The sequence below is a fragment of the Choloepus didactylus genome, chromosome 13, assembly GCF_015220235.1.
Source record: "Choloepus didactylus isolate mChoDid1 chromosome 13, mChoDid1.pri, whole genome shotgun sequence".
Classification (NCBI taxonomy): domain Eukaryota; kingdom Metazoa; phylum Chordata; class Mammalia; order Pilosa; family Megalonychidae; genus Choloepus; species Choloepus didactylus.
Window position 1 is genome coordinate 60,272,301 of NC_051319.1, and position 18,129 is coordinate 60,290,429.

The window sequence follows — 18,129 nt, forward strand, 5'->3', positions numbered from 1 at the left end:
CCCCAGTCTTTATGTAGTTCTTGTCACTACATTTAGAAACAGTATATCTGATAAGAGACTGATATCCTGCATATATAAAGAAATCCTACAACCCAACAACAGTAGTACAAACAGCTCAATTATAAAATGGGCAAAATATACGAAAAGGTATTTTTCCAAAGAGAAACTACAAATGGCTAAAAAACACATGAAAAAATGTTCTGCTTCACTAGCTATTAGGGAAATGCAAATCAAAACCACAATGAGGTACCATCTCACATCAATAAGAATGGCTGCCATTAAACAAACAGGAAACAATAAATGCAGGAGAGGATGTGGAGAAATTGGAACTCTTATGCATTCCTGATGGAAATATGAAATGATACAGCCGCTGTGGAAGACAGTATCTTCTTCTTCCACTGTCTTGTGGAAGTGGACAAGGTATTGTATTACTCTACGATCTGACAACTCCACTTCTTGGTATATACCCAGAAGAATTGAAAGCAGTGACATGAACAGATATTTGTACACTGATGTTCATAGCGGCATTGTTCACAGTTGCCAAGAGATAGAAATAATCCAAGTGTCCCTCCACAGATGAGTGGATAAACAAAACGTGGTATATCATATGATGGAATACAATGCGGTAGTAAGAAGGAACAAGGTCCTAGAATATATGGCAACATGAATGAACCTTGAAGATATGATGCTGAGTGAAATAAATCAGACACAAAAGGAGAGATATTTTATGTTATCACTTCTATGAACTCCCTAAACAATGTAAAATCAATGTCTTATAATTTAGAATATTGGAGACCTAGTGATAGACAGAAGCTAGGGGGAATGATAATCTAATATGTTAGATATGTTCAGATATGTTAATGATGGTGGGAAAAAAAGAATTCTCTCTTTATCTTTGGTATTTGACAGTTTGATTATAACTCCTGTTTGGAGTTCATTGAGCATTTTTGATGTATATGTTCATGTCTTTCACTAACTTGTGAAGTTTTTAGCCAGTATTTCTTTGAATAGTCTCTCTGCCCCTTTCTCTCTTTGTTTTCCTTTTGGGGCTCCCACAGTGCATAAAATGATACATTTGATGGACTGGTTCCTCAGGCTGTGTTTACTTTTCTTCATTCTTTCTTCCTTCTGCCTCTTGACTGGATGATTTCAATTGTTTTATCTTCAAGTTCACCAATTCTTTCTTTTGCCAGTTCCAATCTGCTGTGAATTTTAAATTTCTGTTACTGTGGTCTTCAGCTCTGTTTGTTTCCTTTTCATAATCCACACTTCTCTATTGATATTCTGTTTGTATTCACCTATCTTATTTCTGATTTCCTTTAGTTCTTTGTCCATGTCTTCCTTTAGCTCTCTGAGCATATTCAGGACCAGTTTTTTTAAAGTCTTTGTCTGGTATGTCCTAGGTCTGATCCTCCTCATTGATGATTTCTAATGCTTTAATCTTTTCCTTTGCCTGGGCCATTGCTTCCTATTTCCTTGTAAGTTTTGTAACCTTTTGTTGATCCCTTGATGTTTTGATATTCTAGTGTGTTATCTCTGGAATTTAGACTCTGAGGCATAGTTCCTTAAGCTTGTGTCCAGCTAGTGTTATGACAGAGCTTTCCATAAGTGCAAAAAAATGAAAAAGTAGAAGATTGAAAAAAAAAAAAAAAAAAGAAAACACCTTTCCCAGTCTTGAAGAATGACTTGTGTAAGTGCTTTCCCTCAGGGCTTATCCATACAATGAGTTTGGAAAATAGCTCCAGGCCAAAGTGTGGCCTCTTTAATCATTTTTGCCCTTGCCTCTTGTCTTGTGCATGAGTGTGTGACCCCAGGAATTCCTCCATTTACATGGATACAAATGTCCTCTCTTCCCTAGGAAACAGCCTTCTCACAGTCCCAGGTACTACACTATATGCCCAATAGCCAGCAATTTCTTGCCCATGCAGCACGACTTGACTCCTCTCTCATAGCATTCTGTAGGAGAGCTCCATTAGCCACCTTCTATGTGTAGGGCAAGTTTGAGGACAGCAAGTCCCTCAGGCCACCACAAGAGAGACAAGACCAGACAAACATGCTCCCAGTACATGCGTAAGGGTTACTCTGCCACTCCCGGAGCCAGGACCAGGGATCCACACTGGGAATGCTGGCCAGCTCCATGCCAAGTAGGTGAGGGGACGGGGAAGGGACTAGCCAGGACACCACAAGATCCTACCACTTTTAAGTGGCTTTTTTCTTGAATCCATGCTCCCCTTGTTATTGCAATCCTTTGACTGTTTTCTGGAGCTTTTAGAAAGATGTATCTGCCAGCTCTTGCTGGTTGTTTAAAGGTTTTGTAGGGGAACAAAGCCCTGAAGAGTCTCACTCTACCATCTTGTGCGGGGTGGGGCCACAATTTAGTAGTGCCATTTCCATTCTCAGTGGTATCCCATTTGGATGATAAACTATATGGTCACCCAAGCCATACTACTTATTTATACTATCAGGCCATAGGAATAAAGGGCACAAAGTTGGACTGAAAATTAAGGTGCAGAGATTGTAGAATTAAAGCAAACAGAAACAACCTGAGATCACACAGGCTGTCCAGTATTTTCTCAGGACATAATTTTTCTTGTTCACAAATTTGGAAGATGGAGGATTTGAAGGGAAATGATTAAAAAGAGCACAGGGTGTACAAATATCCTGTGTCAAGAGATATTACATAAGATAACAAACTTGGTATTCATTTGTAGTCTTTCATGAGCCAGGCATACTGCAGGGTGTTTTCAGACTTGTAACTCTTTAAATATCTTGAAACCACACCAACTTGAAAGGATCCCCACTTAGCAGATGGGAAAACTGAAGCTCAGGGAAGTTAAATTGCACCCAAGTTCACAACCCAGTACCTTTTGTATTCATCTATGTTATTCTTACTGGGCTTTCTCTCTGCCTTTGGGACTCTGGCTCTCATGGAGGCTTCAGAACTAACAAAAGATGATTTGGAGTTGTATTAGACAGAGTTCTCTAGGGAAACAGAACTAACAGGATATATATATACATATATATATGTATATTATGTAAATATTATGAGGTTTTTGTTTGTTGTTTCTAATAGGAATTGACTCACATGATTGTGGGGATGGGAAAGTCCAAATTCTGTAGGGCAGGCTGTATGCTGGAAACTCTGATGAAGGTTTCTGATGAATTCCCAAGGAGAAGCACTGGCTGGCTGAAGTAGAGATGGAAACTCTCATTTCTGACTGCTAAAATCATCAGTTCTCCTTTTAAAGCCTTCAGCTGATAGGATGACACTTCTTTCATTGTTGAAGGCAATCTCCTCAGTTGATTGTAGATGTAATCAGCCATAGATGCTATCAACTTAACTGCTGATTTAAATCCATGAAAAGTCCTCACAGTAATAATCAGGGCAGGGCTTGCTTGACCAAATAACAGCACCATAACCTGGCCCAGTTGACACATGAATGTAACCATCATAGGAGTTGAGTTTGCAGATTACAGTATTTTGTTTGGGGCACCAAAGTTTTGCTTCAGCAAAGATACAGGATCACCTGCAAAACCAGAAGAGCTTTGAGCTTCTAGAGATGGCACACGATTTTTATAGACATAGAAGGGAAGCTAGCTTGACTCCTATTCATTGAGCAAGGGTTTGTCCCTCTTCTAGGGTGGGTTTAGGGCTGGTGGGCTTATTTTTGTATTGGGTCAAATGTAATGAACTAGGGGCTTGATTGGCTATTTGGGTCAGCTACCTTAGTGGGAATTCCACATTTCAAAAGATAGCAAAAGAAAACTCAAGAGGGAGTTCAAAGAGAGGAAGTAGGGGATGCATTTTGTTTTGTTTTGTTTTCGTTTTTGTTTTGGGATCCAAGGAGTCCTCAGGGCTTTCTCTATACAATTTTATCAGAAACTTTGTGTGGATGTTGATGATGTTTCTGCTCTTGTCTTTTCATCTTAGCTTCCATTCTGTTCTCCACAGGCCCATTTTTCTCTGTAGAGTATACCCTTACAATGCCTTGATGGAGTCCTGTGGTTCTGAATCTATTGCTAACAAGCCTCTCATTTCAAAAACTGATGCCCCTTACTTCATGTAAATTAAAAATCTGAATGTTGTTTAAAAAAAAATTAACTTGGATTTAAATTTTTGATTGGATTTTATATGTTACATTTTTGTTTTTAAAAGAGAGAAATTCCCTTGTGAGGAAAGTTTCAACATATGTTAAATTTTTAAAAATATCATAATGGAAAAGGAAATATAAGTCCTAATTATCTGAACTATGTGAAGTCTCTTTCCACACAGCCATCTGGCATTTTGCATTTCTTAGTTCCATAATGTTTCCAGAAGGAGTTGATTAATTTTGACCAAATGTGATGCAGCACTAAAGTGCATCAGATTGCATTTGAAGTTTTGTTTGTTGTGTTTTTAAAACAAACCTGTGGAGTGCAGGCATTGTGTCATACATTTCTATATGGTTCGTGTCTATTTATCGTTACAAAATTCCAAGAGGAAGGGATGATTATTTTCATTTTATAGTGAGTCTCAGCAATTTCCCTGAGCAATATGACAGTCCATGGAACCATTAGCTACCGAGTATTTGGATTTTTATAAGTACACTCTACTTTTCCAGGACCCCAGAAAAATAAGTTGTCACAGGAAAAGAACACTCTAGTAATCTGAAGCTTTATACTGCCATCTTTTTTTTTTTATATTAAATGTTTTCTGCTGAAAAAAATTTCTAATATATATTAAAAGATATGTATTTTTAAAAAGGTAAATTCATATCTCATACAAAAGGGACATGTGTCAAAGATTTTACTTAACACATTAATTAGTGAGGGGACCAGTAGCTGATATAACTGGTTTAAAAAAGAATCGTAAGAACAGACACATATATATAGGCAAACAAGAAAATCACGCATCAATTGTTCGGCCACTGGTCAAGATTCATTTGCATCTTTATTGACAAGAGCCGTTTGCAATACCATTAGTTTTCTGCAACTTACAATGTGGTAAAATACCTAAGGTCAAGGGCAATAAAAGGAATCCATAACCCAGAAGGAAGGGTGTGCTGAACAACTCTTGAAAAGACACCCAATGATTTTTCCCCCCTGTTGCCAAGTGACCATTTTTCCTGACATGTGTCTTTTGTGCTATGTTGGCTTCTCAAATGAGCACACAGTGCTTTGCTGGAGGTGGCATGAGATGCAGAGTAAATGACTTAGCTTGTCACTGTGATGGCACATACCATGGGTTTTTTGTTAAGTGTGTGGTTTTGTTGTTTTTTTTTAAATTAGAGAAGTTGTGGGTCACAGTATAATCATGCATAAAATAGTAGCACTGGTTCTTAACCACTTGATGTCAAGGAAATACATACATGCCACAATCTGTATTCAGTGCCAGCGTGTTCTTGGACCCCATGTGAAGGACCCCAATGTATTAATTCTCCCAAGATATGTGCTGCCCTCCTTCTGTGTAGGTTAAGGTGCTTGTCCTTTGTCTTTTCTCTCTGGATAATAGGGTTGCCTCCACCTTGCTGCTATGATCCTCACAGTTCTTATTTCTGTTGCTTCTATTGGCAGTGGCTTTCTCCCCTCCACTGTGCTCTCTTTTCCCTTCCCTTCTTTTTGTTTGTTTGTTTCTTTCCCTACCCTGCTGTATTTCTCACTTTGGGATTCTTGTGTGTGGAGGTTGGTATCACAGTTATATACATCACCAGCTATTGCGAATGTTCCTTGCTTTTCTCTTGCAGTGCTGCCAAATCCCAATATAAGGAGGTCACATCTTAGCCTGTTGACTTCTTGTGACAGTGTCTGTGGTTGGCCATGGCCACTTTCTTAAACCCAAAGCTGCCATTTTATTAAGCCCCATTTATATTTGGAGTTATCCAGATGCAAGAGAGCTAAACTTTTATATTTGTTTAAAGAACTTTTATTAACAGACCACAACAGCTAGCGTGATCTCCAAATTGTTTTCTTTTCCATTCTTCCTAATATTGAGCCCATTGGATCAAATTTTAACTAGGCAAGAATTAGCAATGACATGTGCATGTAGTCATGGTTTAAAGTTCCAAGTATAACAGAAATTTAATGAGTGAAGAAATTATGTATTTGCTAGTGAGATGGTAATAAAAGTGACTTAAGTACTTTACTGTATTAGAAACTTCTTAGAGGGAGTAGTTATATGGGACACGTTTGTTAATTTCCAGAAGACTATAGTTTTTTATTAATTAATGTTATTAAAAGGGTTTTTTTTTTCCTTCTGAACATATTTTTTCTTGCATAGAGGGGTCAGTATATTTCCACCATAGATATTTATCTCCAAATTTATAATTGTCAATGCTAAAACCAGAATTCCCTGATTATCAGTTTGCTTTATAGCAGACATTATTAAAATGGTACTAATTGATTAAGGCAGGAAAGGAGAAATGGAGAGACATAGGTGAAGGAAGGTAAGATAAGTAGGTAAAAATAACATTTGTACCCTACTACAAATGATCTTGAATAGTTTTGAGTAGTAAGCCTTAGCATGTTTTTGGTAAATGCATCATTTTTTAAAAATTAGTCAACAATTTGCATGTATATTTCCAAACACGAGTGAATTCATCCAAATAGGTGAAGCATTGAATCAACACTTTCAGAACTTTCTCCTTTGAGAACATTTCCTTTGCACATCTTAGTAGCTTCCTTCAGACCATCCCTCTGCTACATATTTTAAAACATAGATTGGGCCAGAAGTAGGGATGGGCATGTGGCTAATCTTTCATTGCAGTTCATGTCAGAAACATTGCACCCTAAATATTTGTAGTATTTTGTCCTCTGAAGTTTCCCCATAAAAGAACTGATTGATGACAGTAAGAGAAAGCATCCTCTGGAGTGCATTTAAAGGGAAGAAAACCACATATTTAGCAAGGTAAAACAAATATCTGTTTCTCTAGCTTTTAAAACAAACACCCACTTATATATTTAAAACTTTGGCTTCGTATGCCAACGTGTTTTCTTAGAGAAGTATTTAAATATAGTGAAGAGATGGGGGAAATTGACTTCTGCTTCCATCAGAAGCACCATGTACCATTCACGGTTCTAGGCGCAGGGTGACCCAGTGAACCAGATGATACAATGTCCCTTCTCTCAAAGAGCTTAGATTTCAGCAGGAGGAGGCAGACAATAAACACTTAGGCAAGGCAATGATTTCAGGAACAAGGAAGTGCGGTGGTCAACAAAGGGTTTAAAATGGGAGCATCATTTTCAAATTTATATTTAAAAAAACTCTGACTGCTATGTGAGCAGAGATTAGACTAGGCTACTGTCAGTGGAGATGGAGGCGAGTGGATAGAATTGAGAGAATGGAGGGGAGGTAGAATGGAAAGAACTTGGCGGTGGACTCTAGGAGGGAGAGGGTGTCATGGTGGGTGATCCCAGGCCTCTCCGTTGAGCAAACAGGCAGAAAGGATGCTGTTAATTGAGAAAGTGAAGACTGAAGGAGGGGCACTTGGGGTGCAGGAGGGGATCAAGGATTCAGTTTTATGGTGCATTTGAAATGCCTGCAAAAAGCCAAAGAAAAAGAGAAATCTTGAATGCATTTGCAGAACTGAATCTGGAAAAGAGGTCGGGGCTGAGTTATAATTGGGAGTCATGGGCACATGGGTGGTATATGCATTTGTGGGAATGGGTGAAATCACACAGGGGTGAGGGCAGAGTCAAGGCAAAGAACTTGCTCCAGTACTAACTCGGAGATATCTACACCAGGCCTCTAGGGGGTCTGGTGGAGGATGTGGAACTGACAAATGAGCCTGAGCAGGAATGGCTAAAGGAAGTTAATTTGCATGAAACAAAAGCACACTTTATGACCACGGACCACATGGCCAGCAACTTTGAGCCACAAGTCCCAGTTGGCTCCGAAAGAGTCTTCACTCATGGTGGGAAGTAAATCCGCTGCATGCATGTCTTCCCACAGAAGGGGAGAAAGAGCTTCATCCTCATTTACAGAGATGACTGAACCAGATATAAATCCAAAGAGTAAATGAAAGTGTGGAGCTGCTGCTGTTTCTAGAGCAGGGTTTTGAAGTTCCTCTGGGACAAGTGTGATGAAAGCCTCAGAGATCAACTTCTCTGACCCAGTTCAGGCTTGGTTACCAGTAAATGGGAAATGATTTTGCTTAATTAGCAGCAGACTTGCTTTTCCCCCTTTCTCTTGCAGGAAGTTAAAGTGCTGCACCATAGAGTTTTTTTTGTTTGTTTGTTTTCTCTTTATGTTTGAAATTAAATGGGACACATAGATTTAAAAAGAAAAGTAGCTAAGAAGAGGTGCAAAGTTGAAAGTCCACCCTTAGAAAAAGGATCAAAGAGGAATCTGGCAGAACCCTCTTTCCCTCTGGTTCCAGTTATTTCACGATGCATAGTGTTTCCATCTAATAGACATTGCAGTAAATTCCAGATGGGATGTCTGCAGACTGTGCCACATTCTGGTAGATTAAAAAGAGAACTTTTTAACTGTATATTAAATAAATTCCTGAACTCCTATTTTTTTTCCCTTTGTGTATGAAAATCTTCACTGTACCCCTTTCTATCTAAATTCGGTTTATTTCTTTGTTGAGTTCCCTATCAGAATTTCTGCAACGAAATATGATCCCTGGTCTGAATATGGTAATATTAACTGCATATGTGCCATTTCTTTTGATATAAACTTCTTTAGCATGAATTAATTCTTATACTCTTCTGCAAACTATTAAAGAATAGGAATTGAAATGGACTACTGCTTCAATGATGAAAACATAAAAAAGTTTGGAAACTTTCTACCTAAATTTGGCTGCTTTTCACAATTTTCACTTGCCTTTTCCTTCTCAAAATATATTTCAGTTCTTCTTCTGCAGTTTCAGTTCATGTTTCAAAAGTGTAAATACCGACATTTGTGAGGGCACCATTTCTATCTAGTTTAATCAAGACATTCTGTCGGTGGTGTGTTGGCACTATATATTTATAAATGGTGTTCTGTTTGTTAGGAAGCACTTTGCAACTGCCTATATTATTTACCATGGGCTACTTTGGACCAAGGTTCCTCTTTGCTCCAATTTCAAATCTAACACGCAGTTCCACTTTGATGGAGTCCCTCTTCTTATCTGTTCTCTCATCCTGAATTTGGGAACAGCTGCCTTTTTGTTTCCTAATGTCCCTACCCAGTCCAAACTAGAAATACTTTATCCTTGATTCCCTGATTCACTCCTGCATCTCTGTATTTTTAAGCCTTTTGTCTCTCGCTACCACATGCTCCCTTTCCAACATCCAGGCCTAGGCTCATATACTGGTATATGCAGAGAGAGCAAATGCCCCCAGACTCAGAAGTGAAGTGGAGCCCAGGGAACTGCAGCTCTGTGGACCAGAAAGAGGGAGGAAGTACACCTGTATGGGAGTAACCTTCAGATTGCAACATGCACATAGTGCAAGAAAATTGTAGAAAAATTAAACTTGGTTTGGGATATAAACATTCATTGAGCATTTTTGCTGGACCAACTCTAAGTTACAGGCGTCACATATAGTGGCACATTAATATTTTATGCATACACTTACTACATGTATCTTACTTAAACATCCATCAAAATAAAAGTTGCAATAATTCCAGAAGCAAACTCTAGACATCAGCTTTTTCAAAGTGCATTACTCATGTAGCACATTTCATTAGCTCATAAAGTATGATTAAACATATACAGATTTAAAGGGAGCAGTGGACATTGCCTTAGTTTGCCAGGGCTGCTATGACAAATACCACATACTGATTTGCTTAACAATAATTTTATTGTCTCACAGTTTAGGAGGCTAGAAGTCCAGAATCAAGGCAATGGTGAGGCCATGCTTTCTCCTCTAAGTCTGTAGCATTCAGATGCTGGCTTGTAATCCTTGGGGTTCCATGGCTTGCATCCCTGCCTCCCATCACTTGGTGATCTCTCTCTCCTTGTGTCTACTCTTCTGGTTTCTGCTGACTTCTGGCTTGACTATCTCTTTATCAGGCCCACCCTGATTCAATTTAGCCATACCTAAATAGGATCTTCCAGGATCTTATTCACAAATAAGTCCCCACCTTCTTCAAAGGGTCCTAATTACAAATAGGTTCACACCCACAAAAAGAAGGATTAAGATTAAGAATCTTGTGGTACACGGTTCAATCTACCACAGCCATTCATCGGAAATCACAAGTGAGAAAGAGGTCTCCAAGAGATATTTCTTTTCAACACTCGACTTTCATGGGTTGAAATTCAGGGTGGTTAGAATGGAAAAGCACATGGGTGCTGGTCAGTGTCTTGGGACATTTGGCTTATTGCAACTGATTTTCTTCCATGAATGTGCCATTTCCTCTTACATTTAAATGCGTTTCTTTAAAGAGCTCTTGGTGTGTTGCCCAGAGGACAACTGTCAGGTTGATTTATATTTTTGATGTGTTTCTTATTAAATTAAGCTAGGAAAAAATTGCATAAAACCTTATTGTCTCATCAGACATATTACTTTTATAATTAGAAAAAGTTATTTTTAAGAAGGTTGTCACCTTTTAACCTCTAAAAAAAGTATTGACTACATAGCAGAAAGTATTGAATATTTGAGTTGCCAAAGGCATTAAAGATGATACATATCAACCCCTAATTTCACAAACGCCCAGAAATGTGGAAAAGTATTTTTTGAAGTTCTTTTCTGAATGGAGATGAATGTCAGTGAATTGGAGGCAAACCACAAATAGTGAAGAAAATCAGAAAGCAATACTTTCTGGTACCTGTTTTGTAATTTGCTTCTTTGATATTTACTGATCGTTTATTCACCACCACCCCCCTCCTTCTGTTTTCAGTGGCCACAGATGTCTTCAATTCCAAAAACCTGGCTGTGCAGGCACAAAAGAAGATCTTGGGTAAAATGGTATCCAAATCCATCGCTACCACCTTGATAGATGACACGAGCAGCGAGGTTTTGGATGAGCTCTACAGGGTGACCAAAGAGTATACCCAAAACAAGAAGGAGGCAGAGAAAATCATCAAAAACCTCATCAAAACAGTCATCAAGCTGGCCATTCTTTACAGGAATAATCAGTTTAATCAAGATGAGCTAGCACTGATGGAGAAATTTAAGAAGAAAGTTCATCAGCTTGCTATGACCGTGGTCAGTTTCCATCAGGTAGATTTTACCTTTGACCGGAACGTGTTATCCAGGCTGCTAAACGAATGCAGAGAGTTGCTCCACCAAATCATTCAGCGTCACCTCACTGCAAAGTCACATGGACGGGTTAATAATGTCTTTGATCATTTTTCAGATTGTGAATTTTTGGCTGCCTTGTATAATCCCTTTGGAAATTTTAAACCCCACTTACAAAAACTTTGTGATGGCATCAACAAAATGTTGGATGAAGAGAACATATGAGTATGTGAATTAAGATTTTGACTGCTCATGATTTATTTGAAGATGGAGCACTGCTGATTTATGAAGGAAAAAAAGAATTTTTTAAAGATTACACATTTTCAGGAAGGCTTTGCCCAATTCAGTTGTCAAACATTAATGATAGTGCTTTTATGGAGCTTGTTTTATTTGAAGAAAAGCATATTGCCAAAAATTTTAGTTAAAAGCTTCCTTACAGTTAACTGATTTTGGGAAGATGTATGGTTGGGAAATGCAAATAGAGTTATACAAAGGAAAATTCTGTGTAGCTCCAAACCTCAAGACATCTTTCTTTTTAGGACAATTGTGTTTGTGGCACATTGGATATTTCTAACATGTACAAAGTTATGTATTTTGATTCATTTCTGTTCTTTGCTATATATATGAACCTCTTTTAAAAAGCCAAGAACTTTCTCCTGCTGTCATTGCTCCTTCAGAAACAATTCCATTTTCAAGTCTACCCTTGATTCTTTTGTTAAAGATTTTGTCATTGACATTCAAGAAGTCTGAAGCAGTCAAACTGATCCCACAGAAGAATAGAAAACTGCTTATCTGCAATCAATACTGTGGAAATGGACTATATTTGACATTATGAATGGTGTCTAATATAAGAATGTTTCTGGAATTGAGTCCTGTTTTTTAATACCAATGGTGATACTTAAATTTGCAAACATGGAATGGCATGTCATTGCCTTGAAATGCTTGGTTAGGGCTTAACTTTCATGTTAACTTGAAAATGTGCTGATGAAATTTCCATTTTTAATATCCATTTCGAATGTAAGAGGCAAAGAGAAAATGTATATTGTTCTTGATATTAGGACAATAAAATGTAAGTGGTATTAAAAGTAAAACAATCATTTTAGAGATGAGCCCATCAGAATAACTTAATTTAGGAAGAGGGGCAAAAGGGAAGAAAGAATATTGCTACAAAACATGAGCATGAGGATGAATGCATTTCAAATGTTTAAGAATGTTTGATAGGTAAATAAAGAATGTCGCTTTTTTATTTAACAGATAAGTTTTTTGCTATTTTGTTATTTGCTATTTTGATGAGTAAACCAAACAATATTTGCATTCTATGCAGTTTGTCTGATTTTTTAAAATAATTTTATGCTTGTGACTGGTAAAGTAAGTATTTGTTCACTTTGTAAAAAAATGGAAACTTGCTGGCCTATTCTATCATTAGGAAATAACAGGCCCGACCACCAGCATTAAATACTAGCATTGTCACTGCATCTATGATTTAGTGTGCTCTCTTGCCTTGAATTTACCTGCCTCCTAGAATATCGACATTAAAATTGCAGTTCACCAGGAAAGGTCCCAAAACTAAAAATCCCAGAGGCTGAAATGTGTTTTAACCCACAGCAGCCTAGGAGGTGGTCAGTTTCTCTGTGACCCTTGTTTGCTTGGCTAAGACAAGCAGCAAAGGCAAAGATTTTCTCCCTGGGTTTTTATTAAATCCTGACACCAAATTTGAACTAAAAGTACCATTCTTGCTTTGTGGAGCCAGTAGGTATATGCTATATTTTGTAACAATAGCATGCATGGTAACTGCAGACATGGCCCCTCTAGTTTCATAGCCTGCTAAGTGGCTTATAAATTGAGTTCAGCAGCCTTCCTTGCCCAGCTCTGCTCTCTTCACATGGGAAAACAGAGAGTGATCAGGTGTGAGTTACTGACGTGATGCCTTCTGTTCCCCACCAGATCTCACTCAGCAGAGGCATGGGGAACAGAGTGCAGGGGAACTCATCGGGTGGCTGGTAGGTGCTTCTTGCTTATTTCTAGATATGCAGGGGGCCAACCAGAAAAAGACATTTAGATCAGGCTCAGTGCATTTGTATCACAGAGTTGTACCTGCAGGCTAGCAATCAGGTGTGTATGTGAGGGGGTGAGGAGTGGGAGCACCCTTTAATCTCACACAGAGGGAAGGCAATGAGGATGTCTCCAAGTTCATTTCTGATGCAAAGGGTCTTCTCTCATGCATGAACTTAGTGGGGGGCAAAAAGCCAGAAAGATTCCAAATGTGCTTAGGGTAGATAATTCTAGACCAAGCCAACAGTAATTTTCAGGGCTTAAGAACATTTTTTTAAAATGGTATCTGTTTCTCCAATTTCGCAGAAGTTATTTGCATTATAATTGATTTTATTAATTTCAGGCTGATGGCTTCTCTCCAAAAATTATGGGGTAATATAATAGGTGGATGATAATACTAATGTTAACTGCTAACACATAATCCCTGCCACAACCTTTACTGTTTTACAGAAGAGGAAACTTAAGCAAGAGAAATTAAGGAATTTGCTTGAGGTCACACAGCCATGAAGTTTACAGCCAGGGTATCAATAAAATCTGATTTGCATTAATTGATGGTATGGTGAAAGGCATTTCTAGAATCATCATTGGTTCCGAGAGGATTGGCAGAGTGCTTCTGAAATGGTTTTCCAGGGCGATCTTTAAGACAGTATTTAAAATCATTAGAGGTCTGGCCAGTGCTTTAAAGAGCTGAGGATGATTTGTACAAGTGCATTTTTCAAAGTTTTCAACATGACTTCTAATTTGGGGCCTCTCCTGGCTCAGATTTCTGCTCCCTCTGGAACTGCAGTTCCAGAACCTGAACAGTGACCCGCGAGGTGCACTGTGCCCCTCTTCCTGGAGTCAGCCTTTCCATGGATGCACAAGGCCCTCTGTGTGCACTCACGGACAGAGAGGCAACAGTGCACCATTGTGCGCTGCCGGCTAGGGGTGGCATCCATTTGAAACTTCATCATTATTTTCTAGGTTTGGAGGCTGACAGTATTTGAGCAAGTAAATTTAAAAATACATTGTGTTTTTGTGATTTTTAGACCTTTCATATACAACTCAAAATTAGTTTAAAAGAAAAGCATAATTGGAACTTTAATGGTAAAAAAATGTTGCTTTTTTGTGTTATACAACAGTATCTCATTCACAGTCATCTAAAAGCTTCTTTTTCCCTTACCGTGTAAATGCACTCAAAAAATGCAAAAATTAAATTTTCTAATGGATTTCTGCCCCCCAGTGGCTTAAAATAATATTTTTTGTGGTCTATACATATCAATTCAGTTGGATTTTTACTGAGAATTTATATTTATCCTTGTGATGCTTACTAAGAGCATAACTAAGTCATAAATTCGCATACTGTTTTATAAAGTTTCCTCAGCTGCTCAAGCAAATACCATGAAAAATGGGTCCACTTAAACAATGGGAATTTATTAGCTTACGATTTTGAGGTAAAAGTCCAAATCGAGATGTCTTCAAGGCGATGCCGTCTCCTCGAAGTCTGTGGCGTTCTGGGGCTGGATGCCATGATCTTGGGGTCCTTGGCGTGTCACGTGGCAAGGCCCCTGGGGCATCGCCTGGTCTCTCTCCCTTCTCGTCTGGGTTCTGCTTCTTGCCTCTTGTGGCTTTCTCTCTCTAAATTTCATTATCTTATAAAGGACGCTAGTAATAGGATTAAGACTCATCCTGAGCCACGCCTTAATGAAGTAGCCTCATCAAAAGGTCCTATTTACAATGGCTTCACAACCACAGGGATGAATTAAATTTAAGAGCATGTTTTTCTGGAATACATCCAACTTTAAACCACCTCACATACCAACTTTGACAAACTAAAAAAATAAATGAAAGATGAATGTATACATATGTTGAAACATTTGTAGTAAAAAGTTAAGTGCTATTTGTTAGAAAATAAAAATACTCTATTAAAACTTGAGACTTAATTAGCATGTTAATAGTACTTAAAATATTTTAAAATTTTTAGTCTTGCATTTCCAAACTTGTATAATCCAAATTAATTGAACTTTGCAGTGTTTGTAGTATCACTTTTACTGAATATATTGCACTGAATTTCCTGGGCATAAAGCTTCTATGTAATTTGTTTAACTCAGAGCACGTCTTAGTATTCAATGCTGTTTATGACAGATAAAGTTTATCCTTGCGCTCAAGTAATTTTACGTTATTTACATAAAGTAGACTATATAGAAACTCCCTAATGGAAACACCAAGGCAGTAGCCAGAAAAATGAGTCAACTCTTTGTTCCCAAAATGGTGCAACTGAAAAATCTTTACAAACTTGTAATCATATTACCATCATCACAAAGTACTGAAAATTCATTTTCTCTCTTAATAAGGTGTCACATGCTGATAACTTCTGCATGTTCTCTGGGATACGGCCATAGGGTCATATTATATACCCAGAACCAGAAGAATCATTTATATCTCAGGGAATTTCCCAAAATGGAAATATTTTGGGGTAATATTGATTCATTTCTGTCTAGCCAAAGATGTGTTTTTCACCTAGCAATAGTATCAGCCCCAAAAGGTGCTGTCTTCTGTGCACTGAAAAAGGGTATGGGCAAGTCCTTCAGTGTTCACAGTTAAGAGAAAAACATCTGTGCTTTGGGAAATGTTCAAGGATACAGGCTTGTGCTCTGTGTCCACTGAATTTCCATGAGATCTCTGTAAGATTAGCCAGCCAATGGGTAAGCCCCTTTCATCTCCTTTAAAGAGCGGCTGAGGAAATTCTCTGCCTCTCCCACTAACAGCTGCATAACTGTGTGTTTCTTCCTTATGGAAATAAGGTGACTGAATGGGCACTTAGGGTTTGTTTTTAAAATTATGTGTTTTGATTCACAGAATGATCTGACAATACAATTCTGTGTACTTTAGTTTTTCCATTTAAAAGCTTACAGATGAGTTAAGTCACTTAAACCTTCCCGAAGCAAAGTATAAACACAAGGCATGAAAGTAAAACTCAGAGTATAAATATCTAGATTTCTCACCATTATAAGAAGCTCAGGTTCCACTTACCCATTCTAAGTGGCTTAGCAGCAGCATCTTTTGCTCTTTTCTAAGACTACATGTTTTCACTAAAACATAAATACTTGCCAAGTAAATCATAAATTTTTTTTTTTTTTTCCTGATCAAGGAATAGGTTTTATTTTTTTTTTTAATCGTCATTTTATTGAGATATATTCACATACCACGCAGTCATACAATCACAAAATTTTATAAGCTGTTTAATGCCCTGGACGATAACTAGATAAAAATGTTAACTAGATAAAAATGCCAGCATTACTGCTGTCCCCTCATCATATGGATTTGTGTTCTGTGTCACATTTTTTAGCTTCCTAAAATATTCACTGAAGAGCTTATAGAGAAATCCACGAGCGGAAACATTCCATGGTATTTTCAAACACCACAGGTCAAGGGTCTGGCTTCCCTTCCTCCCGGGGTCTCACTGGAGGGTGGCCGGTAGAACCCAGCAGGGTACAGAGGGCGTGCCTCGAGCAGCCAGAAAACCAGTGTTTCCCGCTCCTCGTTTGCCAGGGAGCTCTCTGGCCTATGGCCTTATCTCTAAAACTTGGATAAAATCAACAATCTTATATTCTCATTTTAAGGATAAAATTGGACAACATTGTTGGTGGGAATGTAGAATGGTGCAACCACTCTGGAAGACAGTATGGAGGTTCCTCAGGAAGCTAAATATAGATTTGCCATATGACCCAGCTATTCCATTGCTGGGTATATACTCAGAGGAACTGAAACTTAAGACACAAACAGACATTTGTAAACCAATGTTTATTGCAGCATTATTCGCAATTGCCAAGAGATGGAAACAGCCCAAATGTCCATCAAAGGACGAGTGGATAAACAAACTGTGGTATATACACATGATGGAATATTATGCAGCTGTAAGACAGAACAAAGACATGGATCATGTAATAATGTGGATGAACCTTGAGGACATTATGTTGAGTGAAGTTAGCCAGAAACAAAAGGACAGATTCTGTATGGTCTCACTAATATGAACAGACATTAATGAACAAACTTTGGGAGTTAAAAGCTGACAACACAGGCGACCAGGAGATAGAAAGAGGGCAGAGATCAGCCATTTGATGCTGAAGGACTACAGAATGTTTAGGATTGATTGCATAGATCCAGAAATAGATAGCACAATATTGTGTGATGGTAGCACGGTATTGTAAGTACACTGAACAAAGATGTCTGTGAGTAAAGCTGAAAGAGGTGGGATAGGAGAATGTATGACACCAGAGGTAAAGATAGATGATAAAGACTGGGACTGTATAACGTGGCAAAAACTGGAGTGGCCAATGACTGTTACTAAATATACAAATATAAAAATGTTTTTGCATGTGGGAAAGCAAATGAATGTCAACCATGTAGAAATTTGAAAAAGGGATGGTATTCAGGAAAAAGCATAATCAAAGCAAACTGGAGTCTATGGTCAACAGTAACATTGTAATATACCTCCATTAAATGTAACAAAGGCAATACGCCAATGCTAAATGTATATGAGAAGGGGATATAGGGGAGTAATATGGGATTCTTGGTAGTGGTGTTATTTGCTGTCCTTAGTAGTATATTGTAGTGTATGACATGTTATTTTTCTTTTTATCATTTTTTCTTATTGCTAAAAAAAAAAAACAATTTTTCTTGTAGTAATCAGTATGTTCAAATGCTGATTCTGGTGATAAATGTACAGCTTTATGATGATACCATGAACAACTGATTGTACACTGTGGATAAATGTATGGTATGTGAATATAACTCTATAAAATTGTAGGAAAATATATATATAGGAGTAAAAGTGTTGGAGAAAACATGGTGAGAGGGATGATGCCTCACCAATATGGACTAACTACAATGTGTAAACTCAGAATTGAATCTTAGAACATAGCCTAACATGGACACAATAATTGTAATAGTCCC

At 38.0% G+C, this 18,129-nt stretch overlaps 1 protein-coding gene across 7 annotated transcripts in view; it reads left to right on the top strand.

The window, feature by feature from the left end:
* Positions 1–12,456, top strand: part of TNFAIP8 (TNF alpha induced protein 8) — a 124,552-nt gene extending 112,096 nt beyond the window's left edge. For all 7 annotated transcript variants that reach the window (XM_037801191.1, XM_037801195.1, XM_037801190.1 and 4 more), the window contains exon 2: positions 10,802–12,456. In XM_037801191.1, the coding sequence (XP_037657119.1) occupies positions 10,802–11,367 (566 nt within the window). In that variant the 3' untranslated portion in view covers positions 11,368–12,456. The remainder of the gene's footprint in view (positions 1–10,801) is intronic.
* Positions 12,457–18,129: the final 5,673 nt, after the last annotated feature.